General features: G+C 38.1%; 1 protein-coding gene across 1 annotated transcript in view; it reads left to right on the forward strand.

Moving 5' to 3' along the window:
* IL17REL (interleukin 17 receptor E like) overlaps positions 1–15,148 on the forward strand; it is a 45,904-nt gene continuing 30,756 nt past the window's right edge. Inside the window, exon 1 of the mRNA XM_085299897.1 lies at positions 1–102. Coding sequence (XP_085156023.1) covers positions 1–102 — 102 coding nt within the window. The remainder of the gene's footprint in view (positions 103–15,148) is intronic.

The raw sequence follows: 15,148 nt of genomic DNA on the forward strand, positions 1-15,148 counted from the left end.
ATGATAACTGTTCATGTTCAGACTCTTCTAATAATTCTTTTCTGGAATTCTGATTGTCAGATTATTCCCAGGATTGAAGAATGTGGACTTTCATGTTCTCAGGTAATCTCTTTCTTGTTCCTATTTGCTATCTATTAATGTAATAGTTGAATGCTACCAAAAGAATTGTAAWCAAACTATGGAAGCAAAAATGAAAAAATATTTCACTGTCCTGAACATTCCAGAGTATCCGAAGTGACGAAGATGACTGCTAGCAAAGCAGTAAGAAAATGATATTTACCCTAAATTCAGCTGCTGTTGTTAGTGATTTTTTTTTAATGTCTTGTGTATTTGGAAATCAATAATAGAACTGATTTAATCCATATTCATCACTTTTGAGATTCAGTTGTTACAACAGCACTGGTGCTAAAGGGGGGAGGGAGAGAAGGTTTCAGAAATTTATAATTACGTTAGGAATATGAAAAGCATTGACTTTCCTGTGAATAAACGATTTACAGCATGAGAAAGAATAAAACATGTTTTTCATTTTGTGCTGTGAATGTGACTGCTGTTAAATTTAATGACTTATGTATGTGCATAAAAGTGGAGTGTGAACCATACCGGCTTTTTAATGTCTTTGAATTTTGCATGTTTCCAAATATGCCCACAAAGGGGCAGTACAGAGATAGGCTGCTTCTAATGCAATTCTGAATGTTTAGTAAGGGGGATAAAATGAAAGCTAAATAAAAAATAAGATAAAATAACAGAGAATCTGATTTTCAGTCTCAGTAGAGGACAGTTACTGCTTAGCTGCTATGAAGAAGTGAGACTGCCGGCATGGAAGAATTTGGCTGTACGTACAGAGTGGTGTTTGAAAAAGCCGCAGTGTTCTGTAGTCCCTAGGGCAGTCAACTAAGACATATTAAAGATTGTCTAAATTTGGTGGTACTGCTCGATATTAAGTGAGTAAATGTCACAGCAATTTATTTTATATCTCATATTTTATGATTCTGTCCTAGAATACATCAGGACTACAGATGCCTCAAAAATACTAGATTGAAGGAAAAAAACCACTATATTTAAAGTTGTTTTATATTCCTGAATTTGAATTATGTACAGTGGCTACCTACTTATATAATGTTTTAAAATAATAAAATACACTCACAAGAGAGCAATCTCTTGATGTACCCCAGCATTTTTCACCAAATTTTATGTATGCATGTTTACATATGCAAAAACACATGCATTTAAAATAATTTATTCTCCTTGGGCTGCTATAGAGAGAACTTAAAATAGGTATAATTTACTTTTCTAATTTGTTCTGCCAGAGTAGTTAACTGTCAGACTCRAATATAAAGAACAATATCAGGTTTTTGGGTGCGATTCAATCTAGGGGACAGAGTTTTCGTCTGGGGATGTTCAAGGGCATCTTCCTCTGTTGCATCTCAGGTGTGTATATTATGGAAAGACTGATTTGCTGGATGCCTAATATRTAAACACACTCCTGATGTTAAGTAGACTGGATCCCTCTTTGCCTTCAAAGGGTTGTTTCAAACTTTTTTCCAGTGCTGAAGGATGGATAATTGAAAATGCATATTTTTGTTAATTTACAGGGGAAACAGGTTGTTTCCAGTTCAAGTATAAAGGTCATTTGTCATGTTAAAAGATAGGAATCAGTGCATGCTCTGTGTGTAGTGTTTCTGTTAGTTGTATTCAATAGAATCTTGAATGCATTAGTGACTTTTTAAGACAAAAATGTTTTCTCACTGGGAACAATAATGATCCCAACATGACAAATTACTGCCAGCTTAGCATTTTCAATCTAGTGCAAAGTATTTTACTCACACGAACTTTAGAGTCTCAYGACTGCTTATTAGAAGAAACTCTTTCKTTTCCTCTGGAAATAATCTCACTATTCCTGTACAATCCACCACAATCTGTGGCTTCAGTTTCACTCCTATCATCTGAGTTGYTTTAAAATATTTTGARTAYATGTGCACTGCCTCCTGCAYATCAGGTCACAAACTAGTGTTATGAAAAGAGAGAGCGTCGATAGAATTGTCTTTTGTTTAGAAAACTGCTTTATGAAATGAGATACTGTAAATTTAAAACTATCAGAAGTTCTCTGTAGCAGCTGTTGTTGCAAGTGAATATTATAGAAAAACTGGGTTTTTTTCTTTGTTTTTTTTCCCGTAAGTTTGTATGGAGAGTTTCTCTTCTCCAAAGTAAACCCTGAGATTGTATCATTCTTCATAAAGCAATTTGTTTTCATTTTTCTGTATTTTTCAAGACATGGGTATGATTAGAGGATTTTGACCAGATTTAATAACTGGAACTTTTGGACTCTAGTCCACTGCTAGTTTGAGCAGTGGACTAGATTTTGAGGTAGCTGTGTCCTCAAATATTTGTAAGCAGTTTTGACATCTTTTGAGTGTTCTTTGGCAGAATAAAGCATCGGTTGTATGTCTTAAGAAGGAAATAGTGACACAATTGTTCTGAGGTATATGACCTAAAAACCTTCACACTGAATTGATTTAAATTATGGATCCTATTACGACTTAATGAATCATTCTTAGTTGACTATGAATATTCAGCTATGCATCCTTGCTTTGTATCATATCCAGATTTCATTACTGCACCAGAAATTGTTGTATTTCTGTCCAGTATAGGAAATAAAAGAACAAAAAGGCATTGGAAGTTTATGCAAGCATTACAGAAAAATTTAAACAGCATGAAAAAATACAATTATGGATTGAATGTGGGCAGAGGAACAACCAAGTTTCTATTATATGTTATGATTTATTTTTTCTTCCTTGTTTTTATGGCTTGTCTTTAGAGCTCTTATGATATTCTAGTATTCAAAGATTAAATAAAACAGGCTTGGTTTCCATGTCTCACCCAATAGCAAACACAGTTATCAAGCAAGTTTCCCTGTGAAAGCAGAGGGGAATCCCAGCCTGCAATTGAAATTGGGTTTGTGCCCTACTCATTTTACAATCCACATTGTTTGCAAGCTGTACACAAAGAAACAGGCTTACGCCAAATTTGAATCAACAGCTGGTAAAAATCAAGAGCACTACATTTAAAAAAAACTCTCCAGAAAACTRTGAAGTAGTATTTGTATTGTCTCCCATTAAATGTAGTAACTTATCCGAAGTCCATGGATGAAGAAGGAAACCCGAAATTGAATCTGGGATTTCCCTGCAATTATAAAGGATATTAGCAGCAAATTCCTTATATAGCTGCTGCCTGTTCCTGCTGTCACTAATCCAAATATGTAGTGTTGCTTTACTGAACACTTATGCCATGGATCAGGCTATTCTAATTGAATATTGTACACTGCAAAATCAGTGATATAATATAGTTGCTAGGCCGCTAACTCAGCTGATATGCCTTGGCAACCTTTTTGCTTTGTTAAAGTGATCAATGAATATTCTAAAAGTGATCCCAATTCTCTAAATTTAAGAAGATGGGAAGCTAGGTGACTATAATTCAGTTGTTCTCTAAAATCCATTTGAAGAATTAATTTTAGACATTGAAAACATAGCTCAGGAACAGAGGCTTTTTTTTTTTTTTTTTTTTTTTCAGAGAGAGAGACAGAAATATCAAATTGAAGTCACAAGAAAGGAAGATGATTCACCACACTTTTTTCTGTATATGCAAATACACTTTTTTGTCTATATGTATATATAATGGCAGGAAGAAACATATAAAAAGTGTAAAACATATCCTCTGCTAAAATGTGCTTTGATGAAGTGCAATCCAGAAGAGAGTGCCCGAGATGGAAAGCCTGGATTTTGCATCCCKGCTTGTCATTGTCATTGTCATGCCCACTTGTATGGCCCTGGCCATTTCACCTCTCCAGTTTTCACACATACAAAATAGTGCTGACCTTCCTATGTGGCATTTCTTAATTATGTGTTTTAATTGAGTGCTTTGAATACTATAATTAAGTGTTTATTAGTCAAAGCATTCATACTTAAGGGGCTCAGTCGTGTTGAGTCACTGTATTAGAGTGATATTAATCTATCTGCTCAGATATCTCTAGCTATCTTCTCTGCTAGTAGTCAGGAGAGTTGTGGTTTAACAAGGTTAGGTGACTTATCTTTTGGACTGTGATTTATATCTGCCCTTTCCAGGGTGAAAAATATCTCAGCAAAGACATGAGAAGCTTAGCTTTCATATTTCCTGCTGTTTCCTATGCTATTGGTTAGTTGTCATACCTGGGGAAAAAACCAGCCAAGTAGATACCAGCAGGGACTCAAAAAACACTTCAGTGTTCATCATGGCTACAGCATCCGCTGTAACTTCTTTTAGGAGCTGTGGAAATGGAGAAAGATGTGCAATTCTGGACTTGCAAAAAAATGCAACAGTACCTCTCTGTTTTTTTCTTCCTCACTTCTCCCTCCTTCAACAGCTCTAGAAAAAGTCTACAAGGCACAGAAAGCAAAGAGCTTCTGGAGCCGCAAGAACGGAGGTGCCACCGACGGTCGTGAAGGCTAGGGACACAATTAAGTGACATTTGCACTAGACACGGCAGGGTGTCCTGAAGTTTCGAATGCAGGGCAGGTTTAGAAGCTTCATCCACCRGCAGACATCAGCATATGTTTAATCAGTGCCTGTAGCAGGAGGTAGAAATTAAAAGAAAAAGGGGGTGTGTATGCAAGCTCAGCAGCAGCTGGGAGCAGCTCTCCTTTATTGTAGGCWGAGGATCATAGCTCACAAATCCCTTTGAGTGCTGAGCTTGGGAAAGGGAGATATCCTTCAGCTCCGCTCGGGCCCAGAGCTCAGTGCGGGATATTGTGGTTCAGCAGTAGCTTCTCTTCACAGCCGCAGAGTATTGCTGACTAGCCGTGCTTTGCAGATGGCAAGCTGCTGGATTAAAAAATGATAGAGTGCAGATCTCTCTCACTGTACTGGAAGATCTTACCACCAGGGAAGCACTAGATAACCCGTCATTTCAGTGTCGTATTTCCATCTTTTGAAGCAAGCGGGGTCTGCTGTGACCTAGAAGATTCTTTCTTCTGCAGAGCCATGCATTTGTGAGAGGAAGCAGGTCCTGCTCCAGCATCCCTCACCGGGCCGGCTGCTGGAGTGGGGAGTTCCTGGTGACATTCTGAGATGAATTCTCTTCCCATCTTAACAAAATAAAGTACAGTACAGCATATTTCTCTCTCTTTCCTGCCCTTAAGCAGCACTTGTAATTTGGTCTAAACTGTGCCTTCYGATCTAGACAAGACAACTTTATAGATAAAACAGAGGTAATAACTTTTGCTGGATTAGGTGGTRTGACCTACCTAGAATTCTTCCAGTGAAGTCTAGAAGTAGCTTAATTTGTAAACTTACTGGAGCTGCCAGTGCTGTACCTGTTACTTTTTCATGTTCCTTTGTATATTCCCRTTTTTCTACTCTTGCCAGAATGTGTATGCATGTGAGAGAAGCARGAGTGATTAAAAATAAGAAGGACTTATTTAAACGAAATTAAAAAATCCTTATATCTACTGGATACTTTTAGATAGTCTGCTGGCTTTTATGGGATGGGGCTCAGCATTGAAGGGTTAGGCCTCACTCCAAGGTAAGTAGGTAACTTGGACCTAAGAAAGGAGTTTCCTCCTACCTTTGATTGAAAATCGTTTGATTCTGGGAACCATAAGTGTCCAAATATCTTTCTCTTTGTTCTGAGCAGTATAAAACAGGCACCCACATTAGCAGTTATATGTATTGTGTTATCATCATTSCAATAAGAGATCCCTACATTTTGTACATCAGTTTTGGTACAGGTATTTTCACAGTAATTTTCATATCCTCAGGAAAATATTTTTCCTTGTAGAACTTTTTTTCTGACTTTGTTAAGATTTCTGGCTGTTTTTTGAAAGCCAGGAAGTTATCTGACTTCTTAAAAATGTAAATRAAACACAAAATAGAAAATATGCCCTAAGCAGCTGTGTGTTGCCATGGAAGTTCCAGACTATTTCTTAACTATTTTGGCTAGAGTTGATCCCAGAACTGATAAATTCATGTATACTGGAATGTGATACTGATACATTACAGTCTTGACCTTCACAACTATATAAACTCGGTGGGCCAGAATTTTGGGAAGTCATGAATAAGTTGGAAAGTCATTGTAACTGATGATACTGAGCATTGGAATAGATTGCCTGGGGAGCTTATAGAGATCTAAGCACATGCTAGGCAAATATCTCAGATATGACTCAGATAAAGATCATTCTTCCTAAGGCAGAAGTGTAGAGTAGATGGCATCTGGAGTTCTTTTCCAAACCCARTATTTCTGCTTTTGTATGTGATTTTTCTCTTTTGTGTAATCTAAAGATGGGATTTCAGGGGATATTTTAAATTATTGCTCTGGAAGAGTCAACAGTCTGTCTCATATTCTCACCTCTCAGCAGGCAAAATATGGAATTCACCCTGCAAACTRTATGGGACATACAATCACATTGAGGAAGTATCTGTACAAAAAATGAAGAAAAAATATACTTTGCTCCCTAAGTTTGACTTTGCAAATGATCTATGGCCATTTCTCCTGAAGGAAAAATTTTCAGCCTAGTTGCTTTGAATATKTGTGGCAAATTTCAATCATTTCTGGAAAACTGATTGTCTTGGAGTTGCCTCTACTTGCCCGTGTATTTTCAGAAAGTATGAATCATATAAACAACTTTGTACARTACTAAATGTGCATTCATTGTCTTGTCTTTTCTTGGAAAAACATTGAGGAAATAGAATTTATTGCACTTAATACATTTCACTGTCTCCAGTTCTGTTTTTCCCTTTTATCTCTTCATATGCAAACTTTCTTGATCTTTTTCCCATTTCCTTCGCTCCCTGACCAGTCTTCTTCCTTCACTGTCTGTAATGACAGATTTCTTCATTGCTTTTTAGATTGTGATATCTTTGTATTATAATTTTCCCAATTTATATGATTTTGTGTTTTAGTAATTCTCTTTATAGTATCACGCTTCATGCTAGTTTTGGTCAGCAATGTGCGCTCTTYTAAAATATCCCTTCTGATTTTTTATGCATTGTGTTTCTACAGGTTATATTACCATGTGCCAACATTCAGTTTGCCCTTGTAGCTTATTTTCTCCTTCACTCTTGAAAAAAATATCACTCTCTAGGAGAGTGTGTGGCTTAGGTGGTTTTCAGTGAGTAAGCGCTATAATTAAAAATGAGACATAGGGTGAAGCAGCATATGAAGGTACTGAATACTGATAATAAACTTGGCCTATGCCCAGGAATTAGCGCTGCCTCTAGGGGTGATAGWGTGATCAGGAGAAGTAGATCAACCAATGCTGCTGTTGTAAAGTTTGTGGAATCTGCCTCTTTGGAGCACTTCTTTTGGACCTCTGCCTCCGTTAATTTTTCTTGCGCTAATGTTAGCAACTGCAGCATGTGGAAGTTCCATAACATGAAACCAAACTASATGATTATTCCAGAGTTTTGTTTTCTCAAAACAATGGTTTGACYGTGCAGTAATGTATGTTAGCAGCAAAATGTGAAATGGACTATTTAATGACTTTAAGATAATTATTTTCATATTATGTATTCTTCCTTAGAACTTCCAAATTTATTCATACCTAGCTGCTATATCAATTATCTCAAATTGCAACTGTTTCAACTGAAATGTACATTATAGCTATTCTCAATAGTGCTTTTCTGCATGGCAAAGCTGGAATGTATTTTAATTTGCATATATACACACAGTGCTAGCTGTTTCAGGGAAAAGTTTTATTGGTCTATGTTACTCCAATAGGAGGGGAAAGGCATATGTGCCGAGATTCTAGTGCAAGCTTTCTGATGTAAGATTAAGACTTTGAGATACTGTAATAATACATATACTAACATTTAAGAAATAAATCCTCTCTCTCCCAAATTGTCAAGAGTACAGCTGGAAWAAAAAGAAGTCTTTCATGTACTTGCACTAAGAACAATTTTCTTCTGCTGCTGTGGTGAGAGTGTTTCTGTAACTCAAGCAAGCACATTAGAGTTTGTCTGATACCATTATCCTGAAATCTTTAATGAAAACAGTCCCTTAGCTGATAATATAGTACAAGGAAGGAACGCAGTGCTTCTCAGGTTCACCATCAGAGACTACCGCTGCATCTAGCATGGCCTGAGAGGTCATTTGAACATTCTTACATCCTTACACAACAACATAGCAAGCTAAGCCTTGGGTAAAAACTAGGCAAATCTTTWAAAATATTTGTCAGTAGGAGAAATGCCTCCTGTAATCAGGGGTATTTCTGAGTTTGAGATTTTTCTCTATTTGAGGAGAAGAGAGGACTACACCATTTTCATGGGAGCTATGAACAATAGAAGCATCCGCTCCCATGTTGCCCTTCTTGGTTTTCAACGCTGCCTCAGCCCTGACATGTAGCCTTCGAAGTCCTGAAAGTGTTATAAGAAGCTATTTTCAAGTACGCTTTATCGTTCYGAATTCTAGTATGACTCTGTGATTTGCACCAGAAGGGTTGGGAAGAGACTGGAAAGTTCATTTTTGCTTTTAAATAATAATAATAAAAAACAGAATATCTGAGGAAGATTCATCCACTCCATGACCGTGCTCCTTCCCTATGGTGCTAGGTATTGAATAGAGCTTAAATGGATATCATAAGAAAGCATTAGAGACTTGCATGTTCAGTATGGTGCTGCCTCATATTAGCCAAGGGAAAAGGCTAAGCGCAAGGTTAATCTGAACTCCACTATCTAGACTGTAGGCACCTGAGTTGAGACAGAGTTTGAAATTCTCTCTTCAGCAAGATACTGAGAGCCACTCTTCCAAAGTTTGGATTTCTGATTTTTTTCCTGATGACTGCTTAGAAGAAAATGCAAATAACCTTTGAAGTGGGAAGCAGATCTTCCTTTCAAATGCTGAAAGCACTCAGCTTTAAAAATTACACTGCCTCTTGCCTGTCCTTTTTTCAGACCATCACCCTTTTATTACCTATCTGCTTTGACAGGAGGCCTGTGAAGCTGGGTCATTTGTTGGGCAGCATGGCAAATTGATAACTTGTGTGAGGTTAAACTGCTTCAGCTTAAGGAAAAGTGTTGAATCTGGCTGTCCCAAGAAGTAGGAACTTGAAAAGCTGGACTRTGACAGCTGGAACATACCCCTGTTCTGTTTTCCTCCTTTAACATATACATTTTGAAAGAGAAACTTGGCTTGAACTATGTTAGCTTGATCTCTGTTGCTATTAAATCTCCTCCAGCTACCCGCTACTCTGCGGGACTTGGGTGTCTCACAAGTGAAAATATGCCATTCCAATAAAAGTTAGTAATGAGATAGATGTCATTCCAGCTGAGTTCTGGTCATGAGATACGGAACCACAAGCAGCCAGGTAGCTTTCAGTTCAAACCTAACCTAATGAGTTTCTTTCTTTCCCCCCCGCCCCCTTTTCTGTGGGGGCACTGGTTCCAGGYATCTCTGAGGTTGCAAGATCCAGGGCTGCTGAGGGATCTTGACTAAACTTTTCTTGTAGCCTCTTCCATGCTACAAGGAGCATTATACCATCCTAACCTCAAAGCACCTGTAGTTACTGGCCAGATTGTAGAATCCCTATCCAGGAGTTTTTGAGAAGTGGCCAAAGTCATGGCTGATTTAGTCAAGTGTTGGTGACAGTACTGCTTCTAACAGGAGGTTGGACTTGGTGACCATTTTTTTTTTTGATTTCTTGATTTTGATTCTATTCTACCATTTCTTTGATTCTGTTCTAGCATCTTCTGTACGAGACCTCCAGTCATTCACTGCAATAGCTATTAATGCTGTGCTAGTGTCCCCATCTCATTGTTAGAGTGGAAGTGCTGATTTGGTAGATTAGTTGCCTCTCAAGTAGCTGACTGGCTTGAAATTTTTGACACTCTGTCCATGAGATGGTGCTGATTTATAGCAGCTATGGGTATGGGATTCAGAATGCATCTTACTTTGTCTATTGTATGCATTTCTGTTTTGTTAGCAGCTTGTATTAATATTTTAGGAAACAACATCAAAATGATTGACAACTTTTTGTTTTATTCTGTTTTTTTGTTTTTGTTTCTAAAAGAAAAGGAAAAAAGTTAGAACATACTGTTGCTCCAAGCAAATTCTGCTTCTAGTCCTGAAATTGAAGCACACAATAGAATGGGCAGATTTTATTTCAAACTATCATAACTCGCTTTAGTCCAATAAATTTAAGAGCTAGTGGTTTCTATGCAGGCCAGGACTTTTTTGTATCACAACATTATTTTTACACAAATACAAGAGGGGAATGTTCTTCGCAGTTATGACACCTCAAAGCAATATTGTTTTGTCTGGACATTCATGTACAGGATGAATGCATGTCACTGCAAAGAATTCCCAGAAGTATAGTTAATATGCTGCCAACTCTTTCACTTATTTTGCCCTGTACAAGAAATACAGCCAAACAGCCATAGTAACATTTAGAGGAATTATATGCCGTATATAGTCCTTATAATATGGGAGCAAGTGTCTTCCGCATCAATACAATGTGAGAGGAAGTATCTTGAAGAATTTGCCCTTGAAGACAGAAATCTATTTTTTGCCTGAATAATAGCAGGTAAATAGAAGTAAAAAAAATTCTTAGGAATCTGAGTGTCTTATGTCAGTCATGTGTTTCTGCATTACTGAAATACTGCTAGATTGTAACGGAAATGTTTTCTGTCAGTTCTGAAGAACAGCAAGCTGTGCAGTACCAGGTTCATACAGACACAAAATTTATTAATATTTCATACTTGCAAATACAACATTTGCATATATCTGTTAAATGACAAATGATGCAGGATGCAAAAATCKGTAAGAGGCTACCCTTTAGATCACTGTGAAACCTTACTAAGGATTATTCAATAATCTTCAATAAACCCAATATTCTCTTCTCTCTTGGTTCATTTCAGTKCACTGTTTAATTGTGAACATGTCCATATAGTGATAACACAGGCAGACATTAACTTGCTCTGCTGGACACATGCCCGCTCTTACCAAAAACTCTGGGACCTCATTAGCACAGTATTGAACCCGAACTGAATATCCCACTTTGCAGTAGCGTTTGTCCTCTCAGGTCAGCGCTGCACTGATGTGATCAGGTGGCTTTTGTTCAGTTTGAAACATCTGAAGAGAAACTAAGTTCCAGCTTGGAGACAGACTATGCGTAGTCATGAGTCAGACGTTTTGTTTTTAGCATTCTGTAAAAAAAAAAAAAAAAAATCCTGCAACATCCCTGGCTGTCTTGTAGTAGCAGTAGTCCAAAGTAAAGCTTTGCCATAGATTTAGGTGCCAATTCTGTTCTGCGTGGACAACAGTCCAACTGCAATAACAGTCCAACTGCGATTGCTTACTGATTCCATTATATACTGTTCACATGCGTCTGATTACCACACTGTCAGTGAAAGCTGAGGAACAATCTTGTGGTTTGCCAAAAATAAATAAGGATCATCAGTTTTACCTTGGCAATGAAAGCAATTGCAGACAACACCAAAACAAATACAGATGCTCTTTTTGAATACACGTCTTTTGGGACGCTGTATCAGTAGTACTAACTACGAATTCTTAACTGTTCTAAATTTTCATATTATGTGTGTTAATCACTATAATTCCTCTGGCCCTCAGTGAACATTGCCACAATTTTATTCAATTGCCAAGTGTTTTCTGTAGTGCTGTTACTTTTCCTTTTCATCTACTTTCAATGGCATRCTTTTTTGCATAAATACTTAACCTTGATCTAATTATGATTTTTTTTTTGATGGGACAGGAATTATGCCTGTGCTTTCTCTTACTGCAGATGATTCTGTTTCTGTATATGTGATAAGATAAATACAGAGGTGACATTTRTATCTGCCTTGGAATAGAATAGAATAGAATGAGGAAAGTTCTGCAGGGTTCTAACCCCCACCAGCACCAAGGACATGTAAAGTACTAAGTCATTATCTCTTTGGCTTATGAAAATAGCTCTGGGAAAAGGTAAAGCATACTCAATTATTTCCCTTTGTGAAATTTTCCTTAAATGGTTGCTGGGGCTGAATGTCTCTACATAGGAAATTATGATAATTTGTTGAAAGTCTGAGGAGCTTATGATACAGATCTGAATCCCCTCTGTTCCCACCCAAAGTTTTTAAATTACATATGACCACAGCACTTCCTTTGACTGTAGCTGTCCAATCCTCAAAGAACTTTTTCATTGKGGAGATGACTGAGACCACTAGCATTGTCAGTTTTTTTCGTTAGAGGCTATGCAAACTCATTTAGGACTCTCTTATGGCTCATCATTTAGAGGCTATTCCCTCCACAAGTAATATGGGAACCGGTGAGCAGAGGTAGAAAAGAAGGGCAGAAATGGATTACTTCCATAGAAAGGGAAGTAGCTCACTAAGTAGCTCAGTATTATCTTAGAAATTAAAATATTTCTTTCTGTCAGAAAACTGGCCTTCTGGAACAGCAGTGCACACAAAAGCCTGACTGATTTAAAATGGAGCTTGATCATTTTTTAAAGGGATTAGATGAGGTGTTATCTGTGGTTAATGGTCTGCAGCCAGTGATCTAAGAGATCCACTCCAATTCTGTGTTCCTCTGTAGAATAAGATGAATTTGTGGAGAGTATTCTCTGTCAACTGGAAATTAGAAAGAACACAACTAGATCCATTAGCCTTTGGCTACAATTTGAGAATTGGTTATTGTAAAGCTACTCAACATTAAGACACCTTGCTCCTTGTGTTGTAAGATTAAGTACAGTCTTGTGCTTGCTCTTGGTGGTCAAAGAGTAGAAATTGCTGGAACAGAGGGAAACTTTGAATATGATCACTCTGACAGTTTAGTCTACAGTAGGGGTGTAGATCATAGCTCTTCCACTTCTCCTCAGGAGGGRGAGAAACTGCTTCCTCCATGTTTACTGGCTTTTCTGGCATCTAAATGAATACTTTTTAAGTGACAGACAACCTGGCCTTGAATTAAGGTCAAAATACATTTTAAGGCATTTTCAAGAACATTTCTACTCTTTATGGCTTTGTGGAAGAGTTACCACCAACTCTATATGAACCAGGTACAACAGAGCTAACAGGTAGGCTGTGAAACCAAACTTGCCTCAAACTCTTTCCTACATGACAGAATATTCAGTGCAGAATTTCTATAATTCTGCTTTTCCACATTCCCTGGAGATTTAACAGTCCTGTACATAGGGAAAAATAACCCTAGGCACCAGTACAGGCTGGGGGCTGACTTGCTGGAAAGAAGCTCTGCAGAGAAGTAGACGACAAGTTGACCATGAGCCAGCAATGTGCCCTTGTGGCCAAGAAGGCCAATGGTCTCCTGGGGTGCATTGRGAAGAGTGTTGCCAGCAGGTCAAGGGAGGTGATCCTGCCGCTCTACTCAGCCCTGGGGAGACCTCATCTCGAGTACTGTGTCCAGTTCTGGGCTCCCCAGGACAAGAGAGACATGGACCTACAGGAGAGAGTCCAGCATAGGGCTGTGAAGATGATCAGAGGGCTGGAGCACCTGTCCTATGAGGAAAGGCTATGAGAGCTGGGCCTCAGCCTGGGGAAGAGAAGACTGAGGGGGAATCTGATCAATGTGTACAAGTACCTGAAGGGAAGGTGTCAAGGGGATGGGGACAAACTCTTTTCAGTTGTCCCATGTGACAGGACTAGAGGCAATGRGCAGAAATTGAACCACAGGAAGTTCTGCCTGAATGTGAGGGGGAATTTCTTTACTGTGAGGGTGATGGAGCTCTGGCACAGGTTGCCCAGAGAGGTTGTGGAGTCTCCTTCTCTGGAGATCTTCAAGGCCCGCCTGGATGCAACCCTGTCTAACATGCTCTAGGTGACCCTGCTTGAGCAGGGAGGTTGGACCAGATGATGTCCAGAGGTCCCTTCCAACCTTACTGATTCTGTGATTCTATGATTCTAACAGAGAATGGTAAATAGGTCTAATCTTTGTTTTTTCTTCATCAATTTTACTTCAAGAAAATTCCTCCCTGCCAAAAATCTAAGTCTTCCTCTGCTGATCTCATTTTCTTCTTTACAATCTTCAAACAGAGTGATGTGATATTACCATTGACTTTATTTGCAGAAAAGTTGCTGCGCTAGCTAAAAACTTGGCACCGCACCTTCTATTCAGAATGCTGCATGTTGGTGGTGTCTCTTCAGATAACCTCTAGCTACAGTTGAGTAATACCACAAATGGGGAAAACCCTAGAGAAATAGGAAAATCCCTAACTGTTTGTGCATTGTGTAAGTATATTTTGCTTGGGCTCTTTGCCAAAGCACATATGAATCTAAGATGCTCTCTGTATCAGAATAAAATGTACTATCATGTTCAAGATAATATTTCTGCATAAAAGGCACCCAAAGCATTTGTGAAAGGGGAAGAAAATTTCCATTCTGGTTTTAGTGTGTCATGTTTTTCTGTTGCATTCATCACAGAAAATTCCTGAAAACAAAAGATATAGAAAGTGGGAGAGGAACTTGATTAATTTATTTGAGTTCTTCACTGAGACAAATGGTCTCTTTTGACTATTTTGCAAAAAGATTATAAAGGGAAATAAAGAGCCCTTGGTATTGTACAATAAAAAGAAATAACTTTTTWAAAAAAGAAATTGGGCTGTGACCAAATGCTCACTGTTACTGGCAAGTGTTTTTGCAAATGCTTGATTATTTATGTAAACCTTCTCAACTCCTTCTCAAGCGGAACAAACCTAAATGCCCAATGACCACAAAACATTCCCCTAGGAGAACAAAAACCACTGCTTTTTCTTTTTTCCCCCGTRGAGAAGATAAGAAAATAAACACAAAGTGTTACAGGAAAGTGCTCAGATAGTAAGAGTCCTCTGAGCAGTAGCACAATATAAGAACTAATTTGGATAGACTAAAAGATGTAGGAACACTTCTGCATCATCCTGTAGCCCCACCAAAGTTTGTAGTTTGTTTTCAAGGGACAAGCAGGACCTGCCTCCTGCTTCTCATTTCAGGTTTGAAGCTAAAAATAATTTATTTACATATGATTTGCATTTTTCAGTTGCCATAACTTGGGTAACTGAAGCACTGGTATTCTTAAAATGAAAGGCTGGATTCTCTGAGCTTTATGAGTTTTCTGTTGTTAACTTCAATGGAATCTTGTTGTTAGTTGTTTCTAATRTATTTTTGCAGCATGATTATAACTTGAAAGAAGGGTTAG

The sequence above is a fragment of the Rhea americana genome, unplaced genomic scaffold, assembly GCF_003343005.1.
Source record: "Rhea americana isolate MKP2758 unplaced genomic scaffold, rheAme1 scaffold_156, whole genome shotgun sequence".
Lineage (NCBI taxonomy): Eukaryota > Metazoa > Chordata > Aves > Rheiformes > Rheidae > Rhea > Rhea americana.